The sequence below is a fragment of the Mesoplodon bidens genome (genome assembly GCF_964165515.1).
Source record: "Mesoplodon bidens genome assembly, chromosome: 4".
Taxonomy (NCBI): Eukaryota; Metazoa; Chordata; class Mammalia; order Artiodactyla; family Ziphiidae; genus Mesoplodon; species Mesoplodon bidens.
In genome coordinates, this window is record NC_138160.1 from 66,049,535 (window position 1) to 66,065,403 (window position 15,869).

The window sequence follows — 15,869 nt, forward strand, 5'->3', positions numbered from 1 at the left end:
AGGGAGGAACACTCCCAAACTCATTCTACTAGGCCACAATCACCCTGATACCAAAACCAGACGAAGATGTCACTAAGAAAGAAAACTATAGGCCAATGTCACTGATGAACGTAGATGCAAAAATCCTCAACAAAATACTAGCAAACAGAATCCAACATCACATTAAAAGGATCACACACCATGATCAAGTGGGGTTTATCCCAGGAATGCAAGGATTCTTCAATATATGCAAATCAATCAATTTGATAAACCATATTAACAAATTGAAGGAGAAAAACCATATGATCATCTCAATAGATGCAGAAAAAGCTTTCAACAATATTCAACACCCATTTATGATAAAAACCCTCCAGAAAGTAGGCATAGAGGGAACCTACTTCAACATAATAAAGGCCATATATGACAAACCCACAGCCAACATCATTCTCAATGGTGAAAAACTGAAACCATTTCCACTAAGATCATGAGCAAGACAAGGTTGCTCACTGTCCCCACTATTATTCAACATAGTTTTGGAAGTTTTAGCCACAGCAATCAGAGAAGAAAAAGAAATAAAAGGAATACACATTGGAAAAGAAGAAGTAAAACTGTTACTGTTTGCAGATGGCGTGATACTATACATAGAGAATCCTAAAGATGCTACCAGAAAACTACTAGAGCTAATCAATGAATTTGGTAAAGTAGCAGGATACAAAATCAATGCACAGAAATCTCTTGCATTGCTATACACTAATGATGAAAAATCTGAAAGAGAAATTAAGGAAACACTCCCATTTACCATTGCAACAAAAAGAATAAAATACCTAGGAATAAACCTGCCTAGGGAGACAAAAGACCTGTATGCAGAAAACTATAAGACACTGATGAAAGAAATTTAAGGTGATACAAACAGATGGAGAGATATACTATGTTCTTGGATTGGAAGAATCAACATTGTGAAAATGACTGTACTACCCAAGGCAATCTACAGATTCAATGCAATCCCTATCAAACTACCACTGGCATTTTTCACAGAACTAGAACAAAAAATTTCACAATTTGTATGGAAACACAGAAGACCCCAAATAGGCAAAGCAATCTTGAAAAAAAAAATGGAGCTGGAGGAATCAGGCTCCCTGACTCCAGAGTACACTACAAAGCCACAGTAATTAAGACAGTATGGTACTGGCACAAAAACAGAAATATAGCCCAATGGAACAGGATAAAAAGCCCAGAGATAAACCCATGCATATATGGTCACCTTATCTTTGATAAAGGAGACAAGAATATACAATGGAGAAAAGACAGCCTCTTCAATAAGTGGTCCTGGGAAAACTGGACAGCTACATGTAAAAGAATGAAATTAGAACACTTCCTAGCACCATACAGAAAAATAAACTCATAATCGATTAGAGACCTATATGTAAGACCGGACACTATAAAACTCTTAGAGGAAAACATAGGCAGAATACTACATGACATAAATCACAGCAAGATCCTTTTTGACCCACCTCCTAGAGAAATGGAAATAAAAACAATAGACAAATGGGACCTAATGAAACTTAAAAGCTTTTGCACAGCAAAGGAAACCAGAAACAAGATGAAAAGACAACCCTCAAAATGGGAGAAAATATTTGAAAATGAAGGAACTGAGAAAGGATTAATCTCCAAAATATACAAGCAGCTCATGCAGCTCAATATCAAAAAAACAAACAACTCAATCCAAGAATGGGCAGAAGACCTAAACAGACATTTCTCCAAAGAAGATATACAGATTGCCAACAAACACATGAAAGGATGTTCAACATCACTAATCATTAGAGAAATGCAAATCAAAACTACAATGAGATATCATATCACACCTGTCAGAATGGCCATCATCAAAAAATCTAGAAACAATAAATGCTGGAGAGGGTGTGGAGAAATGGGAACCGTCTTGCACTGTTGGTAGGAATGTATACTGATACAGCCACTATGGAGAACAGTATGGAGGTTCCTTAAAAAACTACAAATAGAACTACTATATGACCCAGCAATCCCACTACTGGGCATATACCCTGAGGAAACCATAATTCAAAAAGAGTCATGTACCAAAATGTTCATTGCAGCTCTATTTACAATAGCCAGGACATGGAAGCAACCTAGGTGTCCATCAACAGACGAATGGATAAAGAAGATGTGGCACATATATACAATGGAATATTACTCAGCCATAAAAAGAAACGAAATTGAGTTATCTGTAGTGAGGTGGATGGACTTAGAGACTGTCATACAGAGTGAAGTACGTCAGAAAGAGATAAACAAATTCCGTATGCTAACACATATATATGGAATCTAAAAATAAAAAGGGGGGGGTCTGAAGAACCTAGAGGCAGGACAGGAATAAAGACGCAGACAAAGAGATTGGACTTGAGCACCCGAGGAGGGGGTAGGTTAAGCTGGGACGCAGTGAGAGAGTGGCATCGACATGTATACACTACCAAAATTAAAATAGATAGCTAGTGGGAAGTAACCACATAGCACGGGGAGATCAGCTCAGTGCTTTGTGTCCACCTAGAGGAGTGGGATAGGGATGGTGGGAGGGAGGTGCAAGAGGGAGGACATATGGGGATATATGTATATGTATAGCTAATTGACTTTGTTATAAAGCAGAAACACACCATAGTAAAGCAATTATACTCCAATAAAGATGTTAAAATTTTTTTTTAATAAAAAGGGAAAATTTGGACACATACACACACAGGGAGAACACCATGTGCAGATGAAGGCTGAGATCGGGGTGAAGCAAACCACTGGCAAACCACCAGAGGTTAGGAGGGAGGATGGGGGCAGATTCTCTCCCATAGGCCTTGGAAGGAACCAACCCTACTGACACCTTGATTTAGGACTGCTAGCCTCCAGAACAGTGAGACAATACATTTCTGTTGTTTAAGGCACCTAATCTGTGAAACTTTGTCATAGAATCCCTAAGAAACAAATGTAAGTCCCTACATGTCTTTTGTGCCCAGAGATCAAAGGGACTGCTACTGAGCAAACTACAAGTTGCAACATGGGATCCACGAACTCCTTTCCTGCTCTTTTAACCTGGATAGAGACTTCAAATGCTCCCAAGAATTTTGTATTCATAGCTATAATAAAGAAAAGAAAACCAAGTAGACGAAGAAGAAAAATCTAAGCTTCCCTTCTTGCTTCAATTACTCTGCCTTTCAAAAACTAGTTAATCGTGGGGGCTAGTTTTCATTATAGGTGAGGAGATAGAGAACAAGTAGAATTTGAATAGTAATAGAGTCAGAATAATTAAGAAATAAAACTTGGGCTTCCCTGGTGGCGCAGTGTTTGGGAGTCCGCCTGCCGATGCGAGGGACACGGGTTCGTGCCCTGGTCCGGGAAGATCCCACATGCCGCGGAGCGGCTGGGCCCGTGAGCCATGGCCGCTGGGCCTGCGCGTCCGGAGCCTGTGCTCCACAACGGGAGAGGCCACAGCAGTGGGAGGCCCGCATACAGCAAAAAAATAAATAAAATAAAACTTATACCTGGCAAAGAACCAAGAGAGTGCCCTCCCTTGTATGTTTACTTTGTGTATATCCTTTTAGGTAAAAATAGTTCATTGCATCACATTTAATTTTAGTATCAGGGAAACACAGGCTTATTATTTACCTGTGAGCCTGACTACAGATTCAAGGGCCGTCTGAAATTCAGAATCATATGAACTCCAAGTTATTCCAGGCCTCCTCCTCTCTCCTCTGTAAACAATGAAGAAATGAGCACCAACAGGCAGAAGGAAGAAAAGGGAGCCTCTTACCTCCATGCTTGTGCTGAACGCTCTAGTAACTTTCGCTTTGATGGTTATAACTTGTCCAACTCTAGTTAAAAAAAAAAAACAAAACAGTAATTCTAGCACATCTCATTTCAGACTTGAAGATTCACTTAAATGTGTGTGCCATAGAACAGTTCCACCTTATGCTGATAATGTTCATGCATGAGAAACTCAATAACATAACAAGACAGCACTAAAAATAGATACTGATTATTGTAAACCACACAAGAGTTAGCTGACTACCTCTTTTTAACAGAAGACGGCCTTTGCAAAGATGGTGTGCAAAATGATTTCCAAATCTACAACAGATACTTGACTGTACCACAGCTGTTTGGTTAAGAGAAAACGAACACACATGCAAACCTATACAACTGATACTTTAAAATGTTGATTAACAAATAAATGGTAAACATACAAGCAAGCAAGCAAGCAAGCAAACAAACTGAATACCTTCACTAGGTTTACAGGAGCCCTCAATGTTGCCAGATGGTCCATTCACTCCACATTATTACTGGGACTCTGGTCATGTAACCCTAGTTGTTTCAAAGCTTTTGTGTTCTGGCCCTTCAGTCACCTAAGGGTCTACCCAATATAAGCCTCCTCAATTTTTCTCCCTGACTTCAAATTTGAACTACATTCTCACTATTCTCAGTCTTCTGTTTCAGGGGAAGAAAAATAGATCTCTTCCAGACCTCTTTCTTTACCCGTGCCCTTGATCCCATCCTGCTCTTACCTTTCCTCCTGCACCATGGCCTGGCTTAGGCAGCTCTTTCCTCTTTTGTACCCTCAATCTCTGCCCCTTCCTTGACTCCTTATCAGTCTGTGAAAATGTTCAAGGCTTTTCCTTGCTAAAAATCTTTCTCTCAAGTTTATTCTATCACAACATTTTTTTCTCTTCTCCTCTATATTTCTCCATATTCAAACTTCCTAAAATAATCTTTTTCTTTTTCCAGCTCATACATTTAACAAATGTTTACTGAGTTACAACTAGTCCTGGCACTAAACTAAGACCTCAGGATACAGTGATTAACAAGACAAGGTTGATGACATCAAGGAGACCAGTCTTCACTTGGGACACCAGGATGCAGACAGCTGAGGTACAACGCTATGAAATTTTTCAAAAGGAAGAAAGAATCAAGTATTGCAAAAACACCCAGAAGTGACTAATTTGAAAGTCAGGGAAGGAGCCATAGAAGAGGTAACATCTGAGATGGGTCTTAAAAGATTATGATTTTGTCAGGTTCAGAAGTTTGGGGGTTTCATCTCTCATTCACTTCTCAGCCACTCAAATCTAGCTGTTGCTTCCCCATCTTACTCCTGATCTCTCCGAAGTCACTTCCTAACAGCTAAATCCAAGGTCTTCTCTCATTTAACAGCATCAATCAACCTCTTTCTTCAGGAAAACTTCTCTTCCCTTGGCTTCCAAAATACTGTTCTCTCTTCATTCTCAGTTTTCTTCACTGATTTCCCTTACTTAAACCTTAATGGTAGCCATCCACCAAATTTATGTTCTCTGTTTTTTCTCATTTCAGCCTCTTCCTGAAGACCTTGTTCTCTTCCACAATCGTATCATCTTTATAGAGATGATTCTCAAATCTAAATCTTTAGCACAAACCTCATTCTTGAAACACAGAGCCATATTTTCAAACTTCTCTCAGCAGATTCAGCTAATGGTTATGGAGGCCCTACTAGGCTGAGTGATAGCTGCTTACACACACATTACCTAATTTAACTTAATCCCCACACTTAGCACATGCAAACCCAAACCAATTTTCTCTTTTCCTTAAATTTGTTCCTCCTAGATTTCCTAGCTCTGTTTGGTAAAGTTTCTAGCAGAGATTTACAGTGATAACACGAGGCAGAGAGTCCCTCTTCAAAGCTACTGTAGTACTTTGTACTCATATACTACCAAAATCTTCCGCCTCTGCCTGTCAGACTCTGAGGAGGGGAAGCATCTTGCCACTTTTTTTTTTGGCCACACCATGCAGTATGTGTAACTTCCCTGACCAGGGCTCGAACCTGCACCCCCTACAGTGGAAGCGCTGAGTCTTAACCACTGGACCACCAGGGAAGTCCACCTTGCCACGTTTTGGTCTCTTTTGTGAACTCTGCCCTTCCTTTAAAAGCAGGAGACATTCTGCTTTACATTCTGCTAAAATCCCAAGTAAAATTAATTTCATAGCATGGCATTCAAGGTCTTCTGTTCCCAGCCCCACACTGCTGCTGGGGTATCATCTCTGCATGCCAGGCTTTTCCTAAGCACCCCCCACTTCTTCCCACCTCAGTGCTTAGGCTCTTACATGTACCTCATCTTGTGAAGTCCTTTTCCTACTCACCAGTGAAAATCTATACCTCATTTAAGGCCCACATTAAATACTACCTCCATCATGAAACTCTCATTGGTTCTCCAGTCAAAATGTACCTTTTATCTACCCCACAGAATTTATATCTCACCCCAGGCATGCATCCTATCATACTTTCTATTCTGATGACTATGTATTTGTCTGACTTTCTTACCAGACTGAGTGACTGCCACACTTCAGTATTGTGTCATAAACATTCACAGATTCTATTGAGCTTAGAGCAGTACTTTTGGTATATTCAATATATATTGTGAATTTAAAAAGTATCTAATATGGGACTTCCCTGATGGCACAGTGGTTAAGACTCCGCGCTCCCAACGCAGGGGGCCCGGGTTCGATCCCTGGTCTGGAAACTAGATCCCACGTGCATGCTGCAACCAAGAGTTTGCATGCCACAACTAAGGAGCCCGCCTGCCACAACTAAGACCCGATGCAACCAAATAAATAAATAAATAAATATTTTTAAAGATCAATATAGTAAAAAAAATAATATGGCTTTTAAACAAATTGTATGGCTTTGTATATGTAGCTTTCAATTTTCTTTTTTTAATGGTGCAGGTCCCATATATTTTAGTGGCCACAAATCCTTTCTGATAACATAAACACAAAATGGTTCAAATGGCAAACCACACTTTAATGATGAGGTTATTAGTTAAGTCTAAGTTACAGAATTTAGGATTGGAAAGTACATAATAGATGTTTTATTGCAATATACTGTCGGCATTCCTAAGTTTAATAATGGTGCTTTAATCTATTCCCAAATAAGTTTGGATTTTCAGTAATCTGTAATTGTGTTGAGATACAAACACATGTCAACTTTCTCTTCTTCAGGAAAAATCACATAGCTAGTATCTGTGCTTAGTCAATAGACCCAATAGTCCTTTATCTATATCTACAAGTCTCTAGAATGTCAAGGGCTCTTTCACTGACACTGCAGCTGCCTATGAGAACAAGCATCAGGAGATGTTCAATAAAGGTTGCTGATCACAAAGATAGAAGAAGTGGGTTAGAGAAAGCACTGGATAGAGCATAAGAAGATCCAGGCTCTAAGTATCCTCTGTCCTTTGGCTGGCTCTGGGCCTTAGGCTTCAGTTTCTTATCAGTACAAAGAGATGATTGGGTTGAGTTCTAAAGGTCTCTCCATATCTATGATTCTAATGCCTACCAAAAATTTCTTTTGGGTTAGCTTTGGAGATATAACTTCTTTATGCATGTCGTTTTATTTAACTTAATTTTGTTTGTATATAAATGAATAAGTGCCAAATAGATAAATGTAAGCTGGAGGTTGTAGAGATGAAGTGGGCATCTCACTGGACAGACTACTTAGGGTTTGAAAACTGGTGGCAGCTCCCCCATGGTCCTTGAGAACCATCCCAGACTAGAAACGGATGATCTTCTCTCTTCCTTTTTCTAAACATAACATAAGAAAAAGGAAGAGAGAAGATCATCTGTTTCTAGTCTGGGATGGTTCTTTTAGGATCAAGATATTCAGAAAGCAAAAAAAGAGATACAAACATAAAATCAGATAAATTAAGTAAAACCATATAACCCTAGTTTATTACAGTTATTAATGTAACCTCTTTAAAAAAATAATTCCTAATTCTGTCCACCAAAAAGGCATAGAAATAATGACCAATCCTGCATCAGTGAGCACGTTAAACAGGTATACAATGAGCAGATACAAAATGTGGTAAATGGTATAGGACAAATGACCAGGTTTCTTTAAAAAACAAATTGCAAGAGAAAAGAAGAAAGGGAAATTTTTATGTAAAACGTCATATCAGCCATATTGGATCCTGATTCAATCCATAGACCAATTGTTTAAATTAAAAAAAAATTTTTTTGAGACCATTGGGGATGATAATTTTTCTTAATGGTATTGCAGTTACATTATTATGTTTTCTAAAAGAGCCCTGATCTTTTAGAAATATATACTGAAATATTCAGAGATGATGTCTGGGATTTGCTTCAAAATAATCCAGGTATGTGGGGGAGTATGGAAGGGTATTGATAAAACAACAGCATTTATGAGTTGATTATTGTCGTAGTTAGGTGTTGGGTCCTTGGGGATACATGGTAGTATTCTCTCTACTTTTGTATATGGTTGAAAGATTTGTGTATCTTGAAATTTTCTACAATAAGAGATGGTAAAACATATACACACTCCCACACATAAAATGTTTTTCATAATTTAACGCGTCTACTCAGATGAATTAATGTTTACCCAACAACGTAATGATGAGATTCACCATCATAGAGATACTTATTATCATTAATAGTAAAGGAAGGAGCCATTCAGACCAGCTTTTAGAAATCCTGCAGTGCCTTATACCAGAATGCATTTAATGCTGAGAGCTATTTCTCAACAAAATCAGGGCTGTAAATTTACACTTAATAGTATTTACTAAAAGTAGGTCCTGAAATTATTATTATTATTGTTTTACTGATTTACATTGGTTCAAATGTTACTTATTAACAAATTTGAACCCTGACTCCAAATGAGTACGCTTAGGTGCCACCAATACATGTTGTAAATGAACCAATAAACCCAGGAGAAAGGCATGATAAAGCAATGCCACTTACCTAGCTGTCTCCTCAAATTGTATGTCATCCACTGAGGCTGTAACACAGGAAACCCCAGCATGTTTTTCAGCTTCAAAAAATAGGTTAAAAATGGGCTGCATTAATAGTTATGTTTAAATATTTCAGCATGCAGGAAAAGGAATAAAGCAAGTGGATTTATTCTAGTAACTCATCCTCTTATGCAGTATAGGACCACTATGCCACACTTCTGGATGAACTGGATTGATAACAGTTCCTTTGCTCAATAAGTTATTTTTCTACTGCATGGAAATTACTGTACTTTCTCCTGAGTTTTAACTTATACTATCTTTGATTTGAAATTCAGTACCAATACCCAGCATATCTAGCTATTCAGATAGTAACTTTAGTAAGTTGGTGTCAAATTTAAATATTTTGTCAGGTACTACCCTTCTTTCGTTTAAAAAAAAAACAATGCATCAAAGCTGTATCTATTATCCCACATAACCAGTAGCTGAATATATTTAAACCACTTAACCAGTGCAAGCACTGAACAGTGTGGAAGACCTCAAGTTCATACCCCAAATCAGAGAGAAACTTGTCTGGGCATTAGAGAAATAGAGATGGGCACATAGTAAGTATTTAATCAATATTTATTATTTATTACTACCAAATTCATATGAAATTCACTATGCATTAATTATGTTGGAGGAGAAAAGTATTGAGTAGGATGAGAGAGATTAGGGAAGCACTCCAGTTATTTCCATGTTCCCTGCCTGCATTTATTTATTTATTTATTTTAAATATTTGTTTGTTTGTTTATTTGTTTATTTTTCACTGTGTTGGGTCTTCGTTGCTGCCCTTGGGCTTTCTCTAGTTGCAGCGAGCGGGGGCTACTCTTCGTTGCGGTGCATGGGCTTCTCATTGCAGTGGCTTCTCTTGTTGAGGAGCACAGGCTCTAGGTGCACGGGCTTCAGTAGTTGTGGCACATGGGCTCAGTAGTTGTGGCTTGCAGGCTCTAGAGCGCAGGCTCAGTAGTTGTGGTGCATGGGCTTAGTTGCTCTGCGGCATGTGGGATCTTCCTGGACCAGGGCTTGAACCCGTGTTCCCTGCATTGGCAGGCAGATTCTTAACCACTGCACCACCAGGGAAGTCCCTCTGTCTGCATTTAATTTGTTGAGTTTTTTTTTTTTTTGATTGTTGGTTTTACTTTATGTAAAAGTATCAGAAGTTTTCCTCTTTGGGAAAAATCTTGATATGTGGTTTTTCCAGAATTTCATTTTGAGGAACAGTCAGTTAAAACCCAAACAGACTGCATTAGCTTTTTAAAGAAATTTTAACTCCATTTTAATTTTGGAGACTTCACTCCTGCTGTCTTATTATGAAAAAGAAAGAGACAGTGAATTATACTGAATTTGCATTCTTTGTGTGTAGTGGATTACTTTAATTGCAATATATATTGATAGTCCCAGGTAAAGTGATATGAGAAAATACTCCAGAGAGCACGTATTTAAAACATTCCTCTCTATGATCTAATTCTGTAGAAAACTGGACATTCTGGTTTTACTAGTTGGAAATAACTATTCTTCCAAATATGCAGATAACATAAACTGAGTTACCAGAAAACTAACCATAGCAGAACTCTGTGTGTGAGTGATGGAGGGGGGGAAATGGGTTTCCCAGCTCTAAAGTTCAATTAGAGGAAGGAAACATAAAAGTATTAGACTCTAGGAAGTTGGGTTCAATTTAATTCACTGTATCAAACATTTGTTAAATTCGCATTGATTTCCAGACACTGAGCTGTTATCAGTCCTATCTTTTAATGAGTCTACTCAGTGACAGAGATCTAGCCATAGTCAGTAAAGTGTTGACTAAAAGGTATGTAATAGACATTCATTCTGGTCACCTGACATGAGGGAATGATATATTGAGTTTATTAAACTATTCTTATAGGTAAAGTGTTACCATGTACACCAACACGAGTTACCAAATTTTGAATGATGTAAATGATAACTAAAGTGAAAAACCCAATAAAAGACTAAATTTTTATTGTATATATTGGGTGTCTTCTATGTATATATAGCACTATACCAGATTGCATTAGGAATCACAAAGAAACATAATCATAATAATTATGATTTATTATTGGCCTGGCACTGAGCTAAGTATTTATGCATATCAATTACATGAGGTTGATACTGTTATTAGTTCTATTTTATAAAGAGGCAATTTTGGCTTATAAAGATCAAATACATTGTTCTAAATAGTTATTTTTACTACAGAAGCAACAGGAACTCTGAGAAAAGAAAAGACCAACCAAGGAATGCTCCCTAGAGAAGTACTTGGCTGAATATGGGATTCAGGAGCTCAACTGCCATGTTTTACATTACAGACTTTTAAGGGCCATTAAATTAAAAATGAAAAATTAAAATATGGGGAGCCAACACAGGGCCACAATTTTTACATGTGTTTATTTTCTTTTTACAAGTGTGACAGATATGAATTCAACAGGACCAGTCTGTTCTGGTTCTTGGTTTTGATTGTCCTTCATGCAGTATGCCAGTAAAAGTGGAGAAACCCTAAAGCTATTTCTGATTTCCTGGGGAAACTGAGAGAAGCCGAGGAACAGCTAAGTGGATGTAATCCAGGTATGATGACTGATAAAAATGACGGTGGCTTCATTCATTCTTTCTTTTAACTAATATTGGTTGAACACTCGTGCTATGCCAGCCTCTCTGTAAGGTGCTGGAAATATAAAACAGCTACTATCCCTATTCTCATGGAATCTAGTGAGGAGCCAGACATTAATTAAATGAATACATAAGAACAAAATGAGTTACATGATCTGAAGGAAACATGGATTTTATGAAGGTCTGTAACTGAGGAACCACACCTAGGTGGCATGTCAGGGAACGTTTCCCTGTGGAGAGGATGCTTGAAGTGAGATCTGAAAGACGAGAAGGAGTAAAACAGATGTGTGTTGTGGAGGAGAGCAGGGGAGGGCTTGCTGGGCAGAAGGAACAGTGACTACAAAGGTCCTGAGGTTTTTGTGGCAAAAATTCAAAAAGGAAGGAGGAGAGTAGGTGAGATAAGGCTGAGGGGAAGGCTGAGGATAAACCATGCACAGGGCCTTGAAGCTCTTGGTTGACAATTTTTATAATACTTAGTATTAAAGATATTGTTTCAGTATCTTCTGGTCTCCAGATGAGGCCGGTGGCTAATTCTATCGAGGTCAGTGGCTAATTCTAATCCTTGTTTTCCTACAAGGATTAACATTAACCATGTTTCCAAACCAACTTTATCATAAAGGTTTCTTCAATATTGTATTATTAGTAATATAACTATTAAGGTCCACAGTAATTGGTTATCAATTGATTCCTGCTGTGATCCGAGTTTCCAAAGGTGTAAAACCATAGAAATTTTAATGAAAATTGCAGGAGGGCAATTGTTTCTCCATTATAGGACAGAAGCACTAAGTGAGGTAACTTTAAAAGTCACATCAATATTCACATAATGAATTCAGTTGCCATGGAAATAGGCATGGCAACTGAATAATTTCTATACTTGTTTCTCTTACATGTGAATTACTTTTATATTCATGTCTCCATTATTGTTATTATAACAGACCTCAAATCCTGATAAAAACTGTTAAGACAGAAACCAAACAGACCTATCAACAAACAGAAAATAAACAGATTGGCATCAGATATATGACTGAATTTTGTGGGTGGTTAACACACAGGGGATTAGAAACTCTATGCACACTCACTGAGAAAAACAGAGATTTGTAATCATCTGAGCTTTACTGTTTTCCTCTATAAAATAAGAGTCCTGGGATACACGATCTTAAGCTCCTTCCAGCTCTAATATTTTATCCTAACATATTTTACTTAAAATGTACATTTGCTGAGTCTATTAAGTGCCTTACGCAAAGCCTGGCTTCCTTTAAGAAATGAGATTCCAAGTTCTGGACCCATCCATCCAACTACCCATCCATATAATCAGGAAGTTTTTATTTAGTGCTTACTTATTAAGTGCTTACTAAGCTTCAGTTTACATGCTAATTGGCCAGGCAGGAAATAAAAGGTGAACATATAAGTACACCAAGTAATTACGGATTGTGTTAAGTGGTGTGGAGGAATTTGGAAAGGGTGTTGTGATGAAAGGGTGCAAATGTAAAGCAGGTAGTTAGGAAAGACTGCTCTGCATAAATGATACTTAGTGGAGACCGAATGTATGGAAAGGGCCAAGAGAAAAGTGTAAAGGCAAAAAGAACAGCAGGTGCAAAGGTCCTTTGCAAAGACTACATGATGGTGTGGAAGGTAACAAACTGAATTCAGAAGCAGATATAAGAGGTGAGTGATGTATTAAACTAGACATTAAAGAGATTTGCAGAAATGTAAACCAATACCACTTCTCTAAGTACATTTTTGTTCTTGTTGAAAATATAGTTATTTTACAATAAAAATATGTAACGGGTTTTTCTTTTCAAATGAATTATTTTTTAAAATTTCACATATGGTAAATATGGATAAAAGAACCAACACGAAAGCTCTCTGGGGGTCCTCGTTTATTTTATGGGGTAAAGGAGTCCTAAGACTAAAAGGTTTGAGAACCACTGGTCTAGGTCATTTCCAGTGTTGGACGAACAATCTCAATCATTACTTCCCAGCTGCACAGGGCTTAAAGCTCTGTCAAAACCCTCCTCTCCTTCCTTCTCCCTCCTCACCGATCAGGGGTCCTGGTGTGTCAGCATCGCGACCTCTGCCGTCCGGACCCCCGCCACCCCGCATCCCCACATCCCAGCCCGCTTCCCAGTTCCCAGACACACCCCTCCGCAACACACACCAGGCCCCGCCCCCACTCAGGGCTCCTCCACTCCAGACCCCCGGCACCCTGCGTCTCCTCCATCCTACCCTCCCCTTCCAGCACCCCTACCCGCCAGGCAGGCGGCAGCGTCGATCCACTTGAGCAGCTGAGCGGCGCTCAGCTCTCCGCGGAGGTTGGCGTGCGCGGGCTGGATGGCCTGGCTCACGCTCACCTCGCCGGGCTCCGGCCGCTCCAGCTCCATGGCCGGTCAAGAGTGCGAAGCAACCGGGCCTGGCCGCCGCCCGGCCACCAGCTGGGCCCGCCCCCGCTCCAAAGGGCACCGAGCCGCTGCCACCCCGGCCCCGCACCCCGCGCCCTGCTGGCCACTGGGCCGGCTGGTGCACCGGGAGGTGAGATTTAAGGGGCCAGGAATACCGCGAGGAGGGCGAAAGGGAACTCTCTTCTGTCTCAGAAGACAGTGACTCGGGCGGCCGAGGTTGGCAAAGCTGGAACCAGACCGGGTTTCTCACCTCTAAAGGGGGGAGAGCAGTACTTATCTCAAGAGGACTGTGCAGAGAATTAAATGAGGTAAAGTACAAAAGTCATAGCGTGTGCCTGGCTAAGGTGACATAGGTGTTTGCCAAGTAAATAGTGAGGTTATTATCCGTCTGAAGAACTTGACAGGTGATGGGGAGTTAATAATTAATTAGTTAAATGCTGTCCAGAGAAATGTAGACCTTTTGCTTTAGAAGTTGATTTTAAAGTATTTAACTTCTTATTTTCTTTTTTTTCTGGCTGTAGACTGCCAGGTAGGGTGGACACTCACTCCTCCCATCCCTAGTTCAAAATTCACCTTCTGAGTCTTAGGATAATATAATGGCTCCAAAAAAAAAAAAAACCCTGTTATTCATCTTTTTGTTATGAAATTACCTCCACTGCCAAACACAGAGAAAAATTTAAAAAGGGCTGATCTTTGCTGGCACATCAGAAGTCACCGAATAAGGGAAGGCAACCTTTTGGTTTTAATATAGAGAATTTACAGTTAAAACCTGTCAACTTGGACTTCCCTGGTGGCACAGTGGTTAAGAATCCACCTGCCAATGCAAGGGACGCGGGTTTGAGCCCTGGTCTGGGAAGATTCCACATGCCACGGAGCAACTAAGCCCATGTTACACAACTACTGAGCCTGCGCTCTAGAGCCCGTGAGCCACAACTACCGAGCCCATGTGCTGCAACTACTGAAGCCCACGCGCCTAGAGCCTGTGCTCTGCAACAAGAGAAGCCACTGCAATGAGAAGTCTGCGCACCTCAACGAAGAGTAGCCCCCGCTCAACGCAACTAGAGAAAAGCCTGTGCGCAGCAACGAAGATCCAACACAGCCAAAAATAAATAAATAAATAAATTAATTAATTAAACAAAACCAAAAAACCGGTCAACTCACGACAAATGAGCCCAACAAATCCCAAGAGAATTTATTCTTTATGAGAGACAGAATCTAGAACATTAAATAAGAGTTCTCATTGTCAAACTTTAGCACATATAAGCTGTTACACTTTCTAGAGCTGAAATCAGTGACTCTACAAAGCAGTTCCCATTATGGAAACAGTGACACCAGAAAACCTCCAGCATGTAATAGAGCTATAGATGTCATATTGTGAGGGCTGGCTGCATCTGGGATGGGTGAGGGAATGGACTCCTGGAGAGAAAACCATGTGTCAGGCAGGCAGCTGATGTAAAAGGAGCAGTTAAGATAGTAGAGCACCTGACTTGAACTCAGGGCTCCTGACTTACCACAAAGTCTAACTGACTCCAACAAATCAGTGCTGCTTTTTTATCCTTGTGCAGATGGCCTGCCAAGCCCCAGCCTGGAGCATCAGAATGGAGATTCTGGTAATTTTGCTTCTCCTTTTAAAGGTTTTTTTTTTTTTTTTTTTTAATAGAGGAATGAAGGAAACATGGACTTGATAACTTTTCAGGATCCTCTGTGAGTAGGTTTCCATCCCATATAAGCATAAATAAGAATTAAATGCATGCAGTTAGGGAAGTATGAAGTTTGATTTTTATAAAAAGCATGAAAATGACTTTTTTAAACAAACAAATTAAAATGTGTGCTTCCCAGATGGTCCCCTCATGTGGTTATACGCTGATTTCAATGACATTGTTATTACTCATATCACTTTTGGCATTCCTCATTGGAAAGTGCCTCTAGAGTTCTTAATAGCATCTTGGCAGATTAGATCATTGTTCAGCAAATATTCACTGCGTCTACTAATAACTCCATGCGAGGCACTTATTGGTGTTGGGCTTGGCCACGTGACTTGCTTTGGAACAGAATGTGAGGAAGTAACAGTGTACCAATT

At 39.5% G+C, this 15,869-nt stretch overlaps 1 protein-coding gene across 3 annotated transcripts in view; it reads right to left on the bottom strand.

Moving 5' to 3' along the window:
• The window catches only part of ACOT12 (acyl-CoA thioesterase 12), a 59,747-nt gene extending 45,726 nt beyond the window's left edge, over window positions 1-14,021 (bottom strand). For 2 of the 3 annotated variants that reach the window (XM_081231080.1, XM_081231079.1), the window contains exons 1-3: window positions 13,639-14,021; window positions 8,743-8,812; window positions 3,782-3,842 (exon numbers count right to left, since the gene is read on the bottom strand). In XM_081231080.1, the coding sequence (XP_081087206.1) occupies window positions 3,782-3,842; window positions 8,743-8,812; window positions 13,639-13,771 (264 nt within the window). In that variant the 5' untranslated portion in view covers window positions 13,772-14,021. The other variant, XM_081231081.1, reaches the window with a different exon arrangement.
• Between the last annotated feature and the right edge of the window lie 1,848 nt (window positions 14,022-15,869).